Source organism: Lithobates pipiens, unplaced genomic scaffold (genome assembly GCF_037356315.1).
Source record: "Lithobates pipiens isolate NorthernLeopardFrog02 unplaced genomic scaffold, aLitPip1_a1.2 Scaffold_8, whole genome shotgun sequence".
NCBI lineage: Eukaryota > Metazoa > Chordata > Amphibia > Anura > Ranidae > Lithobates > Lithobates pipiens.
This window is the reverse complement of record NW_027507903.1, coordinates 469543672-469561023: the sequence shown is the minus strand read 5'-3', so window position 1 is coordinate 469561023 and position 17352 is coordinate 469543672. Positions and strand designations below refer to the sequence as shown.

Here is a 17352-nt window from a genome sequence, read left to right as displayed (position 1 = left end):
TGTGGCATGCATGAGATTGCAGTTTATTGGTTTCCCTTTTGCGGTGCTGCATGTCTCGCCCTCCACCATATTGTCTTTTACTTGGCATCCCCTTCACTTCTCTTGTATAACGCCATGTCTGATTGTGGCATTTCAATTTTGCAGGCTTCTTTTATCCAACAAGATATTGACAGTGCGCTGAATGACAGCAGAGGAGGGAGACCAAGGACACGGCCAGACATACTAAGGTAATTAGCATGATATTACCCTAAACTTGACTCCTGGAACCTAATGCATGTCTTCTATTCTTTTAATGGTTAACACTGTGAGCCAAACACACGCATTAGAACGTTTACTCTGAACTACTGTATTGGATATGTTGCAATGGCAAAGCTTGCCGCACCCTCTGTGAACCTTGGGCAGAAGCCAAATATCAACCTCCTTCTATGAAACAAAGGGGGCTGTGTCTAAAGAGCTAAATCTTCAGCTAAATCCTCATACAAATAGGAACTATTCTACCTACTGCTCTTGTGAACTCCCCACTCCCTGTGTGCTTTATGGCTGCATAAGGAGGCTTTGTGCCACTGCCTCACCCCTTGCTGCTTTTAACTGCCCATGATGACAGGACACACCGATAACAACAACCACGTCAAGCTCTCTCCATCTTGTTAGTCCACCTAAGTACCACCACCGACCCACCTAATGATTACAGACCAACCACTGCCAGTGGAAACCTGATTTAAATTTTCTTAGTCATGGAACAGTTCCATATTTATATAAAACAGCTTCATATATAAAATTGGGTAACTAGCAGCCTACCAGACAGACAGATTTGTCTGCAACTTTGTCAAAAAACTAATGGCTTTAATACCACCATCTCTTTCCAGGATTTTCTGTACACACTGCAGCTGCACCTTTTGAAAAATGTTGTGCAGGGATTTCCTGGTGGATGCTGGGAACTCTCTACATTAGGGCTGCTTGGTCTTTGCTCCTGAATCATAGCTGATTGTGAAAATGCAATATAAAAAGCAAAAGCAACAATCTCCAGGACTTACAAGTATGGCCGCCACATATAACCCATGTAGCAGCATAACGGCAGCACTTTAACTCCGCCCAATGCGTTTTGCACTTTAGTGTATCATTAGGGTCCCTCTGATGATGTGCAAGCATGAAACGTGTTAGGAGGAGTTAGAGTGCTGATGTCACGCTGCCAAATGGGCTGTAGGGGGAGCCATACTTGTAAGTCCTGGAGATTGTTGCTTTTGCTTGTTATGCTGCATTTTCACAATAAACACTACACCATAAAAACTTAATTTTGGCTCCAGTTGGTGAGGATTTGTTCCACGCAGCTGTGCTACTTACCTGCTGGCTCTAGGGAGTGATAGCCTGGTCGGTGCCATTATTGGAGGGACATCTTCTTAAGGCTGCTTTCACACTGGGGCGGTATTCAGGCGTTACAGTGCTAAAAATAGCGCCTGTGTAACGCCTGAAAAAAACCGGCCCCTTTAACTCCAGTGTGAAAGCCGGAGGGCTTTCACACTGGAGCGATGCGCTGGCAGGACGGTGAAAAAAGTCCTGCTAGCCGCATCTTTGCAGCGGTAAAGGAGCGGTGTATTCACCGCTCCTACCCATTGAAATCAATGGGACACCGCGGCAATACCGCCGGCAAAGCGCTGCTGCAGCGGCGCTTTGCGGGCGGGTTTAACCCCTTTTCGGCCGCTAGCGGGGGTTAAAACCACCCCGCTAGCGCCCGCACACCGCCGCTAAAACGACGGTAAAGCGCCGCTAAAAATAGCAGCGCTTTACCGCCGACGCTGCTCCCGCCCCAGTGTGAAAGCAGCCTAAAGGAACTGCTTCCAAGGGAGAGATGCAGTTATTTTGATGATCCTATAGAGCTTATTTGCTGCCTATAATTGATGCAGCCATATGTTCTGGTGAGTGCGGTGTGCTGGTGGTGGTTAGCACAGTGGAATCTTTGGAGAGCATTTGGAGATCTTGATGCCATGAAAGGAGAAACACTAATACTTTACTCTTATAAACAGTTGCAATTACAGTTTCTTTTTTGAACAGACAATCAACTTGCTATATTTATAAAGTCCAGCTTTATATTTCTAACACTTATTTTTGTTACACATTCACTGCATGATATATGCTTATTTACTTATTTTTTAAGGGTTTGAGCGGTGCACTTATATACATTTGTTCACAGTGAGGGTTTTGGCATATTTACCTTAAGCAGTAGCTGGTATTGTCCTACGCTGAGCGCCGAACTTATACATTTTTTATTTTTTTTTGCATCTAAAAATAAACACACTTATTATGATTTCATCCATTGTGTGATTTTTCTGAGGACATGGCTGCATTTGAGTGATATTTTCGCTTTCAGTATGGCAGACTTGGTGCCTTCTGCTGTCAGGAAATGTTGTGATTTGACCTTTTAGATTAATTTAAGCAGTTGATAGTAATAGTTGGTGAAGGTCATCACTAGTGTAGGTGCTCCCTGACTGAGGCTTTTTGTGATGGCTTCATGGCAGCATATTTTCTGTCACCTAGTCTACTTTTAATCAGTTTAGGTATTCTGTAATCGTGGCATTTTTTTATTTATTTTTTTTCATTTTAGGAACATTGCAGCAAGTGATAGCAAAGTCCCTCCACCTCCCCAAGCACCAGCTCCAATGCCTCCTGGATCAGTCACCCAGGTGGACGTCCGCAGTCGTGTGGCAGCCTGGTCTACCTGGGCAGCCGAGTATGGAGACTGTAAGTAAGAGGAAAATACCAGTAAATTTCTATAAAAGAGCTTTGTCAGTACTGTCTCTCAGAAGCCTTGGCACCAATTGGCAACATGGTTCTTGTGCATCAGAATCCTTGTCAATAACATTTGTCTCTTTGACCATAAAATGTGGGGAAATGATAGTCCGGGATAATTTTTTATTTATTTTCAGTTTTGTTTCAAATGGTTTGTTTTTTGAACTGTTACCTTTTTTTTTATTTTATTTTTTCAACTCAAACAAGCCATTTTCAACAAAGCAGCTAAAACTAGACAGATACAGTATACAGGTGCCCCTCCCTTTTGGCTGGAAATGAAAATAAGTTTTTAATTCCTAAACATTCAATAGAAATAAATATTCGAAAACTAAATGCATTTCATTCAATGGTGCCTATAGATTGCTGTGTTTTTTAAAGCTTGGAATCCCTCATAGATCACTAAAGTTAATGTGGGGACCAGTTGCAACCATTCCCGCCATGTTGTTGTGGTGTTGGTGCAATCTTTAGGGTGTGCCCAATAAGTAATGCAGGCCTCTTCTTTATTATCTGTCTGAAGTCACATGTAGAATCTGTATGTAATTTCTAACCGACTACTTTCAATATTGTATCTGCTACAGATGATTCAAGATCCAGTCCAGATGAGGTTGAGACCCCACAGATGATTGAAGCAAGAATTGACAGAGATGTGGTGAGCAAGAATCTCTTCACTTATCATGGAATCCTATGTGGTTTGATATCTGTTGGTGATCTATTATTTCACTTACCACGGAGTCCTGTGTGTGTTGGGATCTGTTGGGGATTTTACTGTTCTGCTTACAGCAGTGTTCTATGTGTGTTGGGATCTATTGATTATCTACTATTTCACTTACATTTTAGTCTGATATGTATTGGGATCTGTTGTTAATCTACTGTTTTATTTGGAGGAGTCCTGTGTGTGTGTGTTTGGGATTTTTTGGTGGTCTACTATTTTACTTACATTGGAAACCTATGAGATTTAGAATCTGATGATCTTTTATTTTACTTACTGTGGAGTTATATGTGTGTTGGGGTCAGTTGACTACTACTATTTCGCTCACCATCTAGTCCTATGTGTGTTGCGTATCTATTGATTCACTTACCAGGTGTTCTGTGTGTGTTCGGATCTGTTGATCGTCTACTATTTTCAATTACCATTGAGTCCTGTGCGTGTTTGACCTGTTTGGTGATTCATTGCTTCACTTACACTTGATCTGTTGGTGATCTAGTATTCCATTAACAGTGGAGTCCTATGCGTGTTGAGATCAGTCAGTGATTTATCATTTACCTACCGTGGAGTGCAGTGTGCGTAGGAATCTGTTTATGGTCCACACATTTTAGTTTCTGTATGTAGCTTGGTCATGTTGTTTGTTATCCAGTGTGTACAACCCTGCCTGTGACGTCTTCCGTAGTGTTTTCTATGCATACACCGTGTGTGTATGTGTATCTATATAATATGTGTTATTTTTTTAGATTTCGTTATTACTTCATCATATGTATTCTCTCTTAGCAAATCCTAAATCACATCCTGGATGACATAGAATTTTTCATAATGAAACTACAAAAGGCGGCTGAGGCCTTTTCTGAGCTGTCCAAAAGGAGAAAGTCAAAGAAGAAGAAGGGACCAGGAGGTACATATAGGAATTGGGGTAGGGAATGACTGGTTGGTGTGGATGGAAAGATTGCGGAAAAGTAGATATTGATGGTAAGAGAGAAGATTGCCAAAAGGTATTAATAGTGAGAGGAGAGGGGACCAGGAGGTACAGTAGGGATGAAAAGGAAAGTTAAACAGGGGGAGCGGGCAGGGAGGTATAAGTGTTGAGGAGAAGGGGTTGGCGAAATAGGAGGCTAGAAGCAGCAAAAAAAAAAAAATGGGTGGTGGAAAGGTGGGGGAACAATGAAGCATCGATGGGAAGGAAGGGTCAGAGAGGTATAGATAGTGAGAATTAGCAGTGAAGTATGGGTGGTCGGATGGTTGGAGGAAAGAGAGGTATAGGTTGTGGGAATGGGGGGGTGGAGAGTTGTTGGTGGGAAGGAGGGGGTTGGGCACAGAGGTATGGGTGCTGGGAAGGAGAGGACGCAAGGAGGTACAGGTGGGTAGTAAGAAAGCAGGGAAGCAGAAGACGTATGGGTAGTGAGAAGGCAGGGGGTTAGGAAGGTGTAGGTGTTGGGAAGGAGGGGGACAGTAGTAATTGCCTGTAGTGATTTTTTTTTCTTTCTTTTCTTTCCCATGTAGAGGGTGTCCTAACGTTACGTGCCAAACCCCCTCCTGAGGAAGAATTCACTGATTGCTTACAAAAGTTCAAACATGGCTTCAACCTCCTGGTTAGTGAAAAGCAAATGCTGTGTTTTTGTGCCTGGCAGAAATACTTTTTTTTTTTTCCCATCTCTGGTAAACTGATCACAGTCATCAGAGATTATGAGCACAGATGTCAGAGAAGGCTGATTGCTATTTACTTGAGTGTGTTGTTGGCCTTAACACAAATTGACTGGGCAACTGCAGTCTCATGCCTACAGGTAACTTATGGAATACTTGGATCATTTTTCTTCAATAATGAATAGGTAAGGCTTGGGGGGAGCCTCCTTATTCTTGAGAACAATCAGATCTCCAGTCCAGGAGCAGCTATACCCATCCTGGCGAGTCATGGATTGGTTGTCCATAGAAATGCAAGAGCAGAACAGTTTGACACAAGCACCCTGCAGTCTGTAGCCTGTATTTAGTTCTCACTAAAAGTGATGGGGTAGATGGGAACCAGTTATAGCTTGGGGGCCACAGAATACAGGTTTCCCATAAAAAAGGAGATGGACTTGATTTTCTATTAATCACTAACTGACTGGGATATAGTGTAACTGCTTCTGATTTTTAGTCACAAGGCAAAGCCTGGAGGCTGGACCCCTTTTAATTTTAATAATTTTTAACACTTAACCTTTTTAATAACCTCAGTTTAATACAAGGAGTTCTCTGTTCTACAATTACATTTGGGGCAGGGCTTGCACCTCAGTAATTTAGTAGCTGTACTGGCCTATGGTATCAAACAAAACCAGAGAAATGTCCAAGCGCAGCTTACTGACCTGCCTGCGAACTACTGGCCTATGGTACCCCAGGAGATTCATGCATGTCACTTCTCAGACACTGGTAGGCTATCAACCTAACACAGGTCCTTCAGAGAGATAAAACCTTGCTGAATTAATTTGCACTGTCCATCGTCGTGCTGCAGGTAGTATCGAAGTGCTGCTAGCTGTTCTGTTGCTAACAGATGAATTATGTTTTACAGGCAAAGCTTAAGTCCCATATACAGAATCCCAGTGCTGCTGAGCTGGTTCACTTCCTCTTTACACCATTAAGCATGGTAAGAGTTTATATTATCATCTGAAAGTATATTTTTATTTTATTTTATTTTCCCCAATAATTATTGAATTTTTTGCATGTATAAAACAAAACAAACAGGCAAGAAAGAAAAAAAAAATCCAAAAAGGTAGTAACACCATCAAGATATTCACATGCGATTACAGTATACACATATGCTTCCAACCATGTAGTAGCTGTGGTTTAGGCAGATAAGCTATTACACATAACTTAGAGAAGGTACACAGGGTCTGAGATTAGCACTAGTTAGATATTATCTCTACCAACTTTATAAAATAACAAGACATGTGAAAGCATTGACAATACTAAATATACGAACCAGAACATTCCCTGCATGCAAACATGTATGACTGTCCACCCTTTTGTAGCTTGAAACAATATGCGCAACCATATTAATTGGACTGACCATTTAGGGACCAGCAAGTTCCCACAATTGTATACATGGGATACTTTGATCTCAAGTTTAACCGCACTGTAATAATCTGAAAGACACCAGCAAAAATTAAGCCTGGCACCACTACCCATGATTGCCACAGTTTATAGAATTTATTCGGCATGCCCCCTATTGTAAATCTGCTGTTCCTTCAGGAGGGTATCTTTAAACTGGAGACACCACTCCTCGAATGAGGGGGGACTGGATGGCAACCATTTCAAAACAACGATTTTATATGCTAGAAACTGCAACCTGTTAATTGGTGCTAAATATCTCAGGTGGCAAATCTCCTCATCTAGGTAACCCAAAAAGCAGATCTTAGGGCCCAGGTCAATGTGAGTATGAAAAGAACCATTAATTGTATACACCAAAGCACTCCAATATCCAATCAATTTGGGGCACTTCCACAGCATATGGAGTAAATCTTTCAGAGATTGTTGGCATCGTGGGCACTCCAGGTCATCCTGCCTGCCTCACATAAATAGTATCACCAGAGTCCTATATGTCCTATGTAAAATAAACAATTGGGATAGGCGTTGTGCAGATAAGGATACAGAGGATACTCTCTCTAAGATAGTTTGCCATACGTCATCTGAAAAAACACCCAAGTCTTTCTCCCACTCTCTCCTGCCCAGACTACCAGAGGTATCTTGATATTATGCCATTAGTTGACTATATAAAGATGAAATAAGGCTATTTTTCTTAGTAATTGCTGCATGTGAGTCTAAACGTGGCATGGGTCTTATAACTATTTCGGCATGTTTAGACTGGCTCTGTAATGCATGCCGCAATTGTAGATATTTAAAGAAACTGCAATGGGACAGTTGGTAAGACTCCAAGTCCTGGAAGTGCCACAAAACATTTTAAGAATAAAGTTGGGCAATATTTTGGAGCCCCTGAAAATGCCAGCATTTAAACCCTTCCAATTTACAAAGCTCTTCATAGTTCCTGTTTCCCCATAACGGTAAATACTCAGAAGTCCCTTCATATTTCATTATACGTCTCAGTTCCTGCCAAACTTTATTCATGAGTACCAGTGTTTGACCGTAGTGGGCATGGGCAAAAACTCCTGACTCTAGCTGGGCCAGAAGGTGGTAAAGGGGATAATGACTCAAAAGCAGGGCCTGTATAGGATCTTACAAGTTTATCACTCCCCAACCAGCGAAGTGTTGAAGTTGGGAAGCCAAAAAATACAGTCTCTACTGAGGCACCGCCAATCCACCCCCATCCTTGGGTAACAGAAGAGTGGAGCGTTTAATCCTGGGGTTTTTGCCTTTCCATAGTAAAATACGGAAAAAGGAATCTATTTTTTTAACCATTTAAGGGGTATCCAGATGGGCATGAATGAAGTTATGAAGGACATCTGATAATTGAGGGGTTCAAATCCTTTTTTATGAGGTTTGCATGGCCTACCACTGATAAAGGCAGCCTGGTCCAAATAAGACTCTTGAGTTTGAATTTATTGAGAATGGGGGTCAAATTATATCGTAACTATTCTTCTACCCTTGAATGTACCCATATTCCTAGATATTTGAAGGATAACACAATTTTAATATGCTGAGCCTTTTGTGGTAGGGACAGGCTTGGCTCATCTAAGGGGAATAAGACAGATTTGTCCCAATTTATAAAACAACCAGAGAAGCCAAAGGTTTCATGTCATGCAGGAAATTAAGTAACTGTCTGTGTCCCCAAGAAACATCATGGCATCATCTGCATATAAGGAAAATTTCTTTCCTGGCTCAGCCTCATGGACAGAGCCAGGAAAGGAAAATTATGTTAAGTATTGGTAACAATTTTCAGTTTTTCCTGGCTCAGCCTCGTGCCAGCAATCTTGTATGCTGTCCTGAGGCAGAGCCAGAAAAGGAAAATTACGGTAAGTATTGGTAACAATTTTCTATTTTATTGTACATCACAGGACACATAGCAGGCTATAGTAATTAATATCTGGGTTATGCGCCACCTATAGGTGAATGGACACTGGCAGATCAGTCAAACAGGAAGTCCTCTCCTATATAAACCCCTCTTATACAGGAAGTACCTCATTTTTTTTGCCAGTGACTGTAAGGTGGAGGTCACTGATGTGCTCTTGGAGCATACTTGGAGTTCTGGAACAGTTCTACTGAGAATTATGGACTTCAATCCAATCCGTTCAGAAAAGCTATCAGCCAAAATTGATGGTACCTGAGCCTAGTTGAATATAAGAAGAAGAGTCCTTGAGGTTTGCCTGTAATGCAGCCTTATGGTGCTGGACACTGCATATTGGAAGCCTGTGCAGTGTTTGCTCTGACCGAGGTGCTTTCCAACAGGGTGCTATACAGGTCCAGGGGAGTGGACCCCAGATAGAGGGGGACCGAGTCCCTGAAGGTCTTTTATGACAGAGCTCACCTTGATGGGTGAAGGGTTGGACTCCTGTTATGATTGAGTCCTGCGGTGGGAATGGTAAGTTTGCATTTGCATTATTTAGGATAAGAAAAGTGATCTGACTGTCTGGTCATTCTCCCGGTGGACCAGACAAGACACGATTATATACTGCATTGATGTATAATTTGCATAAAGGCGTACATTTTATACTTATTAATCCGGGGTGGGGGGGGCTTGTACAACTGGTGTCGATACATCCCTGCCTAGGTATCAGTGCATTTAAAGGAGTTATGTCTCCAGTTTAGCATGCATTGATATGGAAGGGCTTACATTTAGGTTGCACTGAAGCGGCATAGAGCCTGAATTCAGGATGCTTTGGATGTGTTTGGCTAGTCCTGCAAAACTAACATTGGGCCAGTTGAGCAGGTGCAGCATAATATTAAATTTTTTCATGCATACCTGTATAATTGTAATCTTCAGACCCACATATGTATTACATGCTTATTGCATGGATTGCATACCTACATGCTTATTGCATGGATAGCATACCTACATGCTTATTGCATGGATTGCATACCTACATGCTTATTGCATGGATTGCATACCTACATGCTTATTGCATGGATTGCATACCTACTTGGTTATTGCATGGATTGCTTACCTACATGCATATGGCCATATCACCCTGAACTCTCCCAATCTCATCTGAACTCGGAGGCTAAGCAGTGTTGGGCCTGGTTAATACTTGGATGGGAGTCTGCCTGGGAATACCAGGTGCTGTAGGCTCACTGCATACCTGCCTGAGTGTTGCGTTAAACTGCATACATGCCTGAATATTGGCATTGAACTGAATGTGTGTATATGTTTACTTGCATTGAACTGCATGCGTATGTTACTTGCATTTAATCAGCATTCATATATATTACTTGCATTTGAACTGCATACTTATATGTTTACTTGCATTGGACTGCATGCGCATATTGTTACTTCCATTGAACTGAATGTGTATATGTTACTTGCATTTCACTGCATACTTTTATAAACTGCACACGGACATGAACTGCAGAGATACATATTTGCATCTCTGCATACTTGAGTACGTAGGTACATAATGGCATACTTGCATATCTGTGTACTCGCATGCCTGCGTGTTTGCATAGCGCTTGACCAACCCTGGTTTTGGGACTGCGTATTATGTTTTGGCAAATATACAGTGCCTTGAAAAAGTATTCACACCCCTTCAAATTTTCCATATTTTGTCATGTTACAACCAAAAACGTAAATATATTTTATTGATATTTTATGTGATAGACCAACACAAACTGGCACATAATTGTGAAGTAGAAGGAAAATGATAAATGGTTTTATACATTTTTTACAAATAAATATCTGAAAAGTGTGGCGTGCATTTGTATTCAGCCCTCTTTACTCTGATACCCCTAACTAAAATCTAGTGGAACCAATTGCCTTCAGAAGTCACCTAATTAGTAAATGGCGCCCACCTGTGTGTACTTTAATCTCAGTATAAAAAACAGCTGTTCTGTGAAGCCCTCAGAGGTTTGTTAGAGAACCTTAGTGAATAAACCACATCATGAAGGCCAAGGAACATACCAGACAGGTCAGGGATAAAGTTGTGGAGAAGTTTATAGTGGTTGTAAAGCCTAGGACAAAACAAAAAAAAAAACCTGACAAGACAAAGGCATAACAAGCTAGTATGCATAGCATACTAGCTCATTATGAATTACTTACCTGAGATCGAAGCCCCTGCAGCCGTCCTCGTACACTGCTCTGGCGGCCTGTGATTGGCTGGAGCCACAATGATGTTGCGCATGCACGTGGGAGCTGCCGGTAACAGAACACGTACGTGCAGGTTTACGAGATATCCATGTTAGCTACAGGTAAGCCTTATTATAGGCTAACTGCTCAGGTAGCAGTTAGTTCCAGCTTTTAAAGTGAAATATAGGAAGCAAAAGGTATCCTTCGATATGTCTCTGCTTGAGGAAATGGTATCTACGTTGAAGAGATTCCCTATGTGCAGTTCCACTCCAGGTCTTTGGTAGTGAAACATTCTCTCTGTCTGGAACACTGGAACATGAAGGTCCAAGAATTCACTCCCTGCTCACCCCTGAAATGTGCCAAAGGGGCAATGGGGGTGGGGGGGTGGGGAGGAAGCAAGTCAACAAAGCCTCCCCTTTTGGGTGGAGCTCCGCTTTAAGTATCATTAAGGCTGGGTTCACACTATTGTGAATTGGATGTGGGTTTTTTATGCATCCAATTCGCATGTCGGGAGATTGTGACCAGCTCTCAGTGGCGCCGGTTCACACATCATAGGAGCGGCTTTGGTGTCAATTGCACGGGAGTCCTGTGCGTCTTTTGGTCCGTTTCTGCCAGTTAATCATCCAAGCATATGGCTTGAAAGGGGAAGGTCCCCACCCTTTCCGGTGAAAGTGCTCTCTACCAGGTGTGTGGGGGCATCTTGGGCTATCCACGATCAGGTGTCAGGGGCTTAGGTCTTCAAGGCTGCTACATGGGCTGCATGATTCATACATTCACAGGTATTTACTAGACGGAGATCAGAGCCACAGAGGATATTGCCTTGGCCACAGTATGTTGCGGGAGGCAGAATTAGGTCCTTCTCAGGTGGCAGTTTCTGTGATTGTATCTCCCTCTAGTCAAGTATATTGCTTTGGGATGTCCCAGATAGTAATTACTATAGCTTGCCCTGTGTCCGTGATATACGATTAAGAAAATAGGATACATACTTGCCTGTAAAATCCATTTATTGGAGTACATCACAGGACACCGAGATCCCTCCCCTCTTTCTGGGAATGTATTACTTGCTAAAAAACAGAGGTACTTCCTGTATAGGGGGGTTATATAGGGGAGGGTTTCCCATTTTTGATCTGCCAATGTCCATTCATCTCTAGTTGGCGCATAACCCAGATAGTAATCACTATAGCCTGTTCTGTGATGTACTTCAAGAAATTGATTTTACAGGTAAGTATGTAGGAAAAAATAGGATTTTTTTTTGTACTCGCCGTAAAATCATTTTTTCTGGTGTTCACTGACTGACACAGCTCCTTTACATAGACCATTGGGTTGCCACCTTCAGGAGAGGACTAGTGTCATGTACCTTACAGCAGAGTCCAAAATGCTGAGGGTGGCCTCTTGCACGCTTCCGGTTCCAACACCCCTGGTAGTGAGGACAGGGAGTGCTGGGTCAACGAAAGGGTGCAGGTGCCTGCAGGCTGAAGGCTGGATCTAGGAGATACAGGATCCTCTCGGAGGAAGGCGTGAAGACTGGTCACCAGAACTGTTCAGAGGAAGCCAGGCAGGTAAGTGTGGATTCAGGAACAACTGCAACATCAGGAACAGGCAAAGGTTGACAACTGGCTGGCAACAAGGTACATAAACGGAAGGCAAGTTTGTAGTCAAGGACAGGCAGAAGTTGGTAACGGGCTGACAGCGAGGTACAGAATCAGGAAGCAGAGCCGTAATAGAAAATCCAAGCCGACGTCTGTATAATCAGTAAAGGTAGATAACAGGCAGGTGTGATCCAGAAGAATGGTCAAAGCCGGGTTTGTCAGGAGCAAGGTAACAGGTCAAACGGCAATCAGGAACTCTGGAACAAGCTGAAGACGATCCAGCACTGGTATCAGAGAGAGACTCCGTTTTAGATAGAGTGCCATGCCCCAGGATTGGTGGACGTGAATGTGCGTGCGCACACACATTCGCATTGGTGTGCGTGTGTGCACACACATTCGCATTGGTGCGCACATGCGCATGTTCGTTCCGGAACTCATTCGCATTTGTCGGGGACACTGCCCATGGCCATTAGCAGAAAGGGAATTAGCCACTGCTGCACGGAGATGGGCATTAGCACTGCGAGTTCTCTGACAACTAGGCAGAACATGTTAACATGTACAACAAAACCAGAACTTTCTAGTTCCACCCAAGGGGCGGTCCCTTCAGTAACAACCCTCCAGCCTGCATGCTGCAGCTTCAGTACGTTAACAAGCAGTATAACGTAAAAAAAATAGGAGGGGAGGGTGCTATGTCAGTCAGTGAACTACAGAGAAAAGTATTTTATGGTGCGTACAAAAAATCCTATTTTCTCTTACGTCCACTGGCTGACACAGCTCCTTAACTTAGACCATCGGGACGTCCCCAAGCAGTACCAAAACGAGGGGTGGGAAACAGCATAAAAACTTCACCCACAAAGGCATGTGGGAAACGGCATAAAGCTTCACCCACAAAAACAGAATGTGGGAAACGCATAAAAATTTTACCCCCAAAAACAGAGTGCTCCTTAATCTGGGAGTCTCCACCTATCTAACCTCCTCGGCACTTGCGGTAACAATGCAACAGTGCATTTACTTAAAAGTAATTGTTTCTTGTAAAAAAAAAACTGAAAAAAATTAAGTGCAATTGCAAATTACACGGCCGCCTGCAAAACTTTGCTGCCAAAACAGGCATCAGCCGATACACTGACATCTACCTTGTAGAATTTTGTAAAAGTGTGAACAGATGACCAAGTCGTCGCTTTACACACTTGAGAGACAGACGCTTGATGTTGGAAGGCCCAAGACGTTCCAATTGCCCTGGTGGAATGGGCCATGAACGGAAAGGGGGGCACCTGCCCCTTCAAGGCGTAGGCCTGTACTACAACCGTAAATAAAGAACGGGCCACTGCCTCGGCCTTCCTGTCCGTGGGGGTCTTTAAAGGCAGGAGTCCCCTCTACCGGGATCGTGGTCACTTTGTTTAACCTGGATACTGGGGCGTCCACGGCCGGAAGGAGCCGATCATTTTTTGATTAGGCTCTCCTCAACGGGGTAACGCACCGCCATGTATTTGGGGACCAAAAGGGTCCATTACGGTCGACCCCATTCCTTGTATATGAACTTATCGAAGTCAGATATGGAAACACGATAGGTGTACGGGCTGGCTTACGGGACCCAAAAGGGACCACTACATCAGCAGAAGGATCTGCTGTATCCTGAATTTTCAGGGTATCACGCACAGCTGTGATAAACAAATGTAAACACGGGGAAAAAGGGGTTATGCAAAAACCCTGGGACTTTTAAGGTGCTAAGTATGGTAAGTAGAGATTGACCATCTATATAAATCGTACAAAAAATACATCTTTTTATTTTGATAACAAAGTTTACAAAATTATTCACACACAATAAATAAAATTATCCACATCAATGTTTTCAGATGGAAAGGAATAATGACATTGTTAACATTTATCACTTCAGAGTATACCACTCGACATGTTTCTCTCCTCCAAGCTTCCTCAGGAGTTAAAGGTACACTTAGTGGATAAACTAAAAACAATAAGGAAATACAAATCGGAAATATATCAAACAGATATTGCTATCAAATAATTATCTATTAAGATAAAACACTTCAATAATGACCACAGTATTCAGTGAAGGTAGAGATAGTATATATCACAATCATATAGTATAATAAATTCAGACAATATTCAAATGTAGGTCCATGTATGATCTTACCTACAAACTCCAATTGCGCCACTTGCGCCACGTGAATTTTGGCATAATCCACTAAGTAATGTTGAAACGGGGTCTTGGGCTGAGCATCAACGTGCCCGATTAAGGGGGCCACAGGAGAGCTATTCCTGTGTACCTTTAACTCCTGAGGGAGCTTGGAGGAGCAAAACATGTCGAGTGGTATACTCTGAAGTGATAAATGTTAACAATTTCATTATTCCTTTCCATCTGAAAACATTGATGTGGATAATTAATTTTATTTATTGTGTGTGAATAATTTTGTAAATTTTGTTATCAAAATAAAAAGATGTATTTTTTTTATGATATATATAGATGGTCAATCTCTACTTACCATACCTAGCACCTTTAAAAGTCCTGGGGTTTTTGCGTAACCCCCCTTTTTTCCCTGTGTTTACACTTGTTTACTTATTTAAGGGATGTGGTGCTGTCTGTCTAGGTTTACCCCGTCTGGTGTACAGCTGTGATAAGCGCCCCAACAAGCGATTTGTCGCACGTGGACCCGGACGGGGACTCGCCCTCACTGTCAGATTGGTCCTGGTCAGTGTCATCTGAAACAACAGAGCAGGGGTCACCAGCCTCAGCAGGGCCTGAGTCTGCGTCAGAGCTCTCCTCGGAGGATGGGAGGGGGGGGGGGCAGGGGCCACTTTTTACCACCTTTGCGCCCACTTACCGCCTCCATCTTGGCACCAAACGTGTTGAGGACCACCGACAAAGTGTCCAGGGGCACTGTACTGTCTGCAGGCGAATGGGTTGCAATTGCCTGGATTTTGGGGGAAGAAACACCTGTTTCTGAAGCCATGCTGACCCTACACTGTCTGCCACCTGTTGGGGACTTAGGACAGTAATGGTCCCACCCTCCTAACTGCTGCAGTATGTAGGCTGGGGGTTGTTAATGAAGGGACTGCCCTTTGGGCAGAAATAGAAAGTTCTGGTTTTGTAGTACATGTTAATATGTTTTGCCTAGTCCTCTCCTGAAGGTGGCGTAACAACCAGATGGTCTAAGTAAAGGAGCTGTGTCAGTCAGTGAACGTAATAGAAATCCTATTTATTTTTTTTATTTTTTTTCATTCCGGGTACCTCTATTAAACCCACAGATGGTATCAGACTGCTGAATAGTTGCAACTAATGGTTTGATGGCCAATGAAAATAATAGTAGGGACAGAGGGCATTCCTGTCCTGTTCCCCTAAATAATGGGAACAATTCTGAAACTGAGACACTATTTTGCATACAGGTCCTTGGGGTGGAATATAATAACTTGACCCAACATATGAATCTATTGCCAAGACCAAACAAACACAGCAGTTCCAATAAGCATGTCCATTCAACGCTGTCAAAAGCATTCACCATCTGAAAGTATCTGGTTGATGGGCACTATAATCTGGGGTTTGACAGATGTCCTAATAGAAGAGCTCTATTTCGTTTATTGCAGATACCTAATTGCCCTGTGTTTATTATTTTGCAGATGGTGGAGGCAACAGGTGGCCCAGAGCTTGCAAGAGCTGTTCTTAGCCCCCTCCTAATCAAGGACGCCATTGATTTTCTTAGTTTTATCCTAAACGAGGAGGAGAAGAAGCTGTGGTGGTCACTTGGCGACACTTGGACTAAATCCAGGTAATTATGGGTCTCCTCTGTGATGTAGACAGGTATTGCTTGAGAGCTTCTGGAGACTGTAATGTAGGCAGATATTACATGAGAGCTTTGGAAAGTTGTACTATAGGTAGGGGTTACCCAAGAGCTCCAGGGAGTTGTGATTTAGACCTCATGCGCACTGGATGTTTTTGGACGTTTTTATAGCAGCTGTTTTTGGATTCAGGCGTTTTTTTCTACAGTCAATAAACTCCCCATCATTTTATCCTATATGTCCATGCACACATAGCCTGTTATCAGCAGTTTTTGGCTGCGGTGTTTTTTGGCTTTAAAAAAAAAAAAAAAACTAGTGGGTTCTAGCTGTTTTCAGCTGTAAAAACACTCCTAACATCATAAAAGGCTGATAAAATGCTCAAAAAACGTGGCTCGCCAGCGTTTTTGGACATTTTTGATCCATTGGAAAAAAACAAAAACACTAGCGCAGAAAAAAACGCTGTTGCAAAAACATTGAAAAACTCACTGCAAAGCTGCTGGGGTTTTTACAACTTTATTTTAAAGTCCAGTGTGCATGAGGCCTCTTCACAGAGGAATTTACTACTTCTACTATAATGTGTGTGCCATTTTGTCTCCCAATTGTCATTTCTGGAAACCCCACAGTATCTACCTCTGATAATAAATATTGCATGAAAATGTACAGTAATGTAATGGTTCAGACTGCTTTAATTCCTTTGCAGAATAAGACAACATCCTTAGACCCCTTTCACACTGGGGCGTTTTTCAGGCGTTTTGGCGTTAAAAAAGCACCTGTAAAGCGCTTGAAAGAAGCCTCATCTGCAATCCCAATGTGAAAGCCTGACTGCAAGGCGTCAAAAAAAGTCCTGCAAGCAGCTTCTTTGCAGCGCTTTTGGAGCAGTGAATACACCGCTCCTAAAGAGCCCCTTCCCATTGAAATCAATGGGAAGCGCTTGAAAAGCGCTTTTGGCAGCAGCGCTTTTCAACCTTTATTTGGCCACTAGCAGGGGTCAAAAGCGCCCCAATAGCGCTCGAAAAATGCTGGTAAAGCGCTGCTAGTTTAAGCAGCACTTTATGACCTTTTTTCGGGCGCTGACATTGTGAAAGGGCTCTTAACCACTACAGCCCCGGACCAATAATCACCTTAAGGACCAGAGGTCTTTTTACAATTTCTCACTGCGCTGCTTTAACTGGTAATTGCGCGGTCATGCAATATTGCACCCAAACGAAATTTGCGTCCTTTTCACAAATAGAGCTTTCTTTTGATGGTATTTGATTGCCTCTGCGATTTTTATT

The 17352-nt window shown here is 42.8% G+C and overlaps 1 protein-coding gene and 1 pseudogene across 21 annotated transcripts in view; both read left to right on the top strand.

The window, feature by feature from the left end:
- The window catches only part of EPS8 (EGFR pathway substrate 8, signaling adaptor), a 293475-nt gene that overhangs the window by 241097 nt on the left and 35026 nt on the right, over nt 1-17352 (top strand). For all 21 annotated transcript variants that reach the window (XM_077468593.1, XM_077468592.1, XM_077468591.1 and 18 more), the window contains 7 exons: nt 145-227; nt 2600-2736; nt 3363-3433; nt 4271-4391; nt 4997-5085; nt 6036-6110; nt 15920-16068. In XM_077468593.1, the coding sequence (XP_077324719.1) occupies nt 145-227; nt 2600-2736; nt 3363-3433; nt 4271-4391; nt 4997-5085; nt 6036-6110; nt 15920-16068 (725 nt within the window). The remainder of the gene's footprint in view (nt 1-144; nt 228-2599; nt 2737-3362; nt 3434-4270; nt 4392-4996; nt 5086-6035; nt 6111-15919; nt 16069-17352) is intronic.
- On the top strand, nt 9589-9707 carry LOC143964764 (5S ribosomal RNA; annotated as a pseudogene).